At 51.6% G+C, this 2,810-nt stretch overlaps 1 protein-coding gene across 1 annotated transcript; it reads left to right on the top strand.

Annotated features, from left to right (window-relative positions):
- The first annotated feature begins 264 nt into the window (after positions 1–264).
- LOC123409710 (protein STAR1) lies at positions 265–2,308 on the top strand. Its single transcript, XM_045102571.1, has 3 exons — positions 265–438; positions 516–839; positions 1,694–2,308. Exons 1-3 carry the CDS (start codon positions 423–425, stop codon positions 2,131–2,133), a joined length of 780 nt encoding a protein of 259 aa, XP_044958506.1. The 5' UTR covers positions 265–422; the 3' UTR covers positions 2,134–2,308.
- The last annotated feature ends 502 nt before the right edge of the window (positions 2,309–2,810 follow it).

Here is a 2,810-nt window from a genome sequence, read left to right as displayed (position 1 = left end):
GAAAATGGATCAACGAAGACGCGTTTTGACAATTAATCCGTGCAATGGACCATCACTTTTGTTCACACGGATCTAAACGAACGGCGACGAACGAAATGAATCGATCCGTTGAGGTTGGTCTTATCCCTCAAGAAAAAAAAAACCGTAGATGCTCCTCCGGATCAGCAACACGAGTCCAGACTCCCCTCCAGTCCAGTGCAGAGGTGGCGGCCGTCACGGAATGCCACCGTTCTCGCTAGTCCGCCCACCTCGGTTGGAGCCCCGAATTCTCTTGGATCGAAAAGCTAATAATAAAAGCGGACGCGTCATATCATATCCGACGCTACGCTCCACCCGGCGCGCACTCTCTTTCTTCCCCGTCTCTGCTCCTTTGCGGTGCGAGCTTCTCTCCTCTTCCGCTCCACGCTCCACGCCACGATCGAATGGGCTCAGCTTCAGGTAGTTCTTCCGTTGTTTCTTTTGTTTTTTATATGGCTGACGATATGATCCATCGTTGCCGTGCTGGACTTGTGCAGATGATAGCAGGGAGCACCTGCTGGACGTGGGCGGCCTCGCCGCCGGCGGGCCCAAGATACGGGTGCGCGGGCTGCGGCGGCGGGCGGAGGCGAGCGGCGAGGAGATCCTGCGCGGGGTGGACCTGGACGTGCCGGGCGGGGTGGTGATGGGCGTCATCGGCCCCAGCGGCAGCGGCAAGTCCACGCTGCTCCGCGCGCTCAACCGCCTCTGGGAGCCCGCCCCCGGCGCCGTCACCCTCGACGGCGCAGACATCTGCGGCATGGACGTCCTCGCGCTCCGCCGCAAGGTCGGCATGCTCTTCCAGCTCCCCGCCATGTTCGACGGTACGTGCGCGCCTGTCTCTGTCTGCTCGCTCCTCAAATTCTGTCGCAGAGTTGAAAATGCTCAGATTGGTTTCCCCCCAAAGCGTGATGAACTGATTAAAGCTGATCAGACCCATACATGCGACAACTCCATAGTGCAACCTTTGCATAATTACCGTAAAATCAGTTGAACACGTTTGTTCAAAGTTGGGATAGTAGAGCAGCTTGTGCATGCCAAAGGTACCATTCCATGATCCCAAATTCCAGAATCCGGAAGCAGTGGGGAGAGGTTTCAGATTCTTTGGACTTGCTGACAAACATAAGATAAGAGGTCATACACCATGCATGAAATTGGGTATCCTACATCATCTGAAAACCTACTACTGTTAAATTGAGAATTTCGATTCAACTGTACCTTAGCAAATCGCCCGACAAATGTACGGGTCGTGTTGAGGGCAGAGGATAATCATGTTTTGTGGGCAAGCATGTTTTGTGCCAGCATTCGCTGACAATCGATATTTAATTATGATGATCGTGGTGCAGTGCTGCAGTTGTTTATATAGATACTTGCTACTGGTAAGCTATCAGAAGTGCTTACTTTACGAAGTCTACATGCCTTGTCCATGTCCAAGTGGATGGACACTTCAGATTTTATTACGCAATTGCACACCTTTGCTAGCGTCATCCGAATATTACGTGCATGATGTCAACCGGCAATATGACGGGTTGTAAACGATGTGCTACACAAGAAAAGACAAATATGTAATGGCAGTATGTATAATAAGCGATATATGCATAGTAGTGGATGCAGAAAAGAAGTTTGAGAGAGGAGAGATTTGTTTCTGAATCTGTCTTGCCGTGTGCATTACGTCCAGGGAGCGTGGCGGACAACGTGCGGTACGGGCCGCAGCTGCGCGGCAAGAAGCTGACGGAGGCGGAGGTGAAGGGGCTGCTGAGCCTGTCGGACCTGGACCCGGCGCTGTCCTCCCGGCCGGCGTCGGAGCTGTCCGTCGGGCAGGCGCAGCGGGTGGCCCTGGCCCGCACCCTCGCCAACGACCCGGAGGTGCTGTTGCTGGACGAGCCGACCAGCGCGCTCGACCCCATCTCGACGCAGAACATCGAGGAGGCCATCGTGCGGCTGAAGAAGGCGAGGGGGCTCACCACGGTCATCGTCTCGCACAGCGTCAAGCAGATCCAGCGGATCGCCGACCTGGTGTGCCTCGTCGTCGACGGCGAGGTCGTGGAGGTGCTCGCGCCGTCCGACCTCTCTGAGGCCAAGCACCCCATGGCCCGCCGCTTCCTGGAGCTCAGCTGAATGCTTTACATCGCCGACTACATCGTCCAAGTGCCGGGTGTCGACCTCTGTTTAATTCAGACTTGCTACTATATATACTACCACGACGAACGCTGTGCGATTTGAAACTGTTGCATTTTATCGGCCGGCTTCACAGCCGTACCATCTGGTCAAATCTGACGTTTTTACCCCCCGATCTACTCCTTGTGGTTAGGGATGGCACCCACAGGGTATGGTACGGGTGGAGCCTCCCCCGTAACCTTACTCGTCCCGTCTGATATTACCCATCATCCTTACCCATATCCATCAACGGTATAATTTTTTCCCATACTCGTTATCCGACAGGGTAGACGGATACCCGCGGGTAATATTATTCATATTTGCAAACATCAATTTAAACAACTTATTGTTATAAAATGCATTGTATTGTATATTTTATAAAGATAGATTATAATTACAACACATACGTATAAAACAACATCATATAGTCATAAACAACAACACATAGGCATACACTTTCAATTCATAAATTATTGATATAGTGTAGATTGTAGAGATAATTTTGACTTTACATAGATGTTATATGGATACATGGGTATATGGATACGGGTTCTATGATCCCATACCCGTACCCGCTCTACCCGATGGTTTTAGATTTTACTATTTATATACTCATGGGTAAGTGTTTGTCCCATACC

Source organism: Hordeum vulgare, chromosome 7H (assembly GCF_904849725.1).
Source record: "Hordeum vulgare subsp. vulgare chromosome 7H, MorexV3_pseudomolecules_assembly, whole genome shotgun sequence".
Lineage (NCBI taxonomy): Eukaryota > Viridiplantae > Streptophyta > Magnoliopsida > Poales > Poaceae > Hordeum > Hordeum vulgare.
This window is presented reverse-complemented; position numbering and strand designations above follow the sequence as displayed.

Coding starts and splice junctions, on each gene's coding strand:
- LOC123409710 (XM_045102571.1), top strand. Junction 840..1,693: donor GCTCCCCGCCATGTTCGACG/GTACGTGCGCGC, acceptor CATTACGTCCAG/GGAGCGTGGCGGACAACGTG.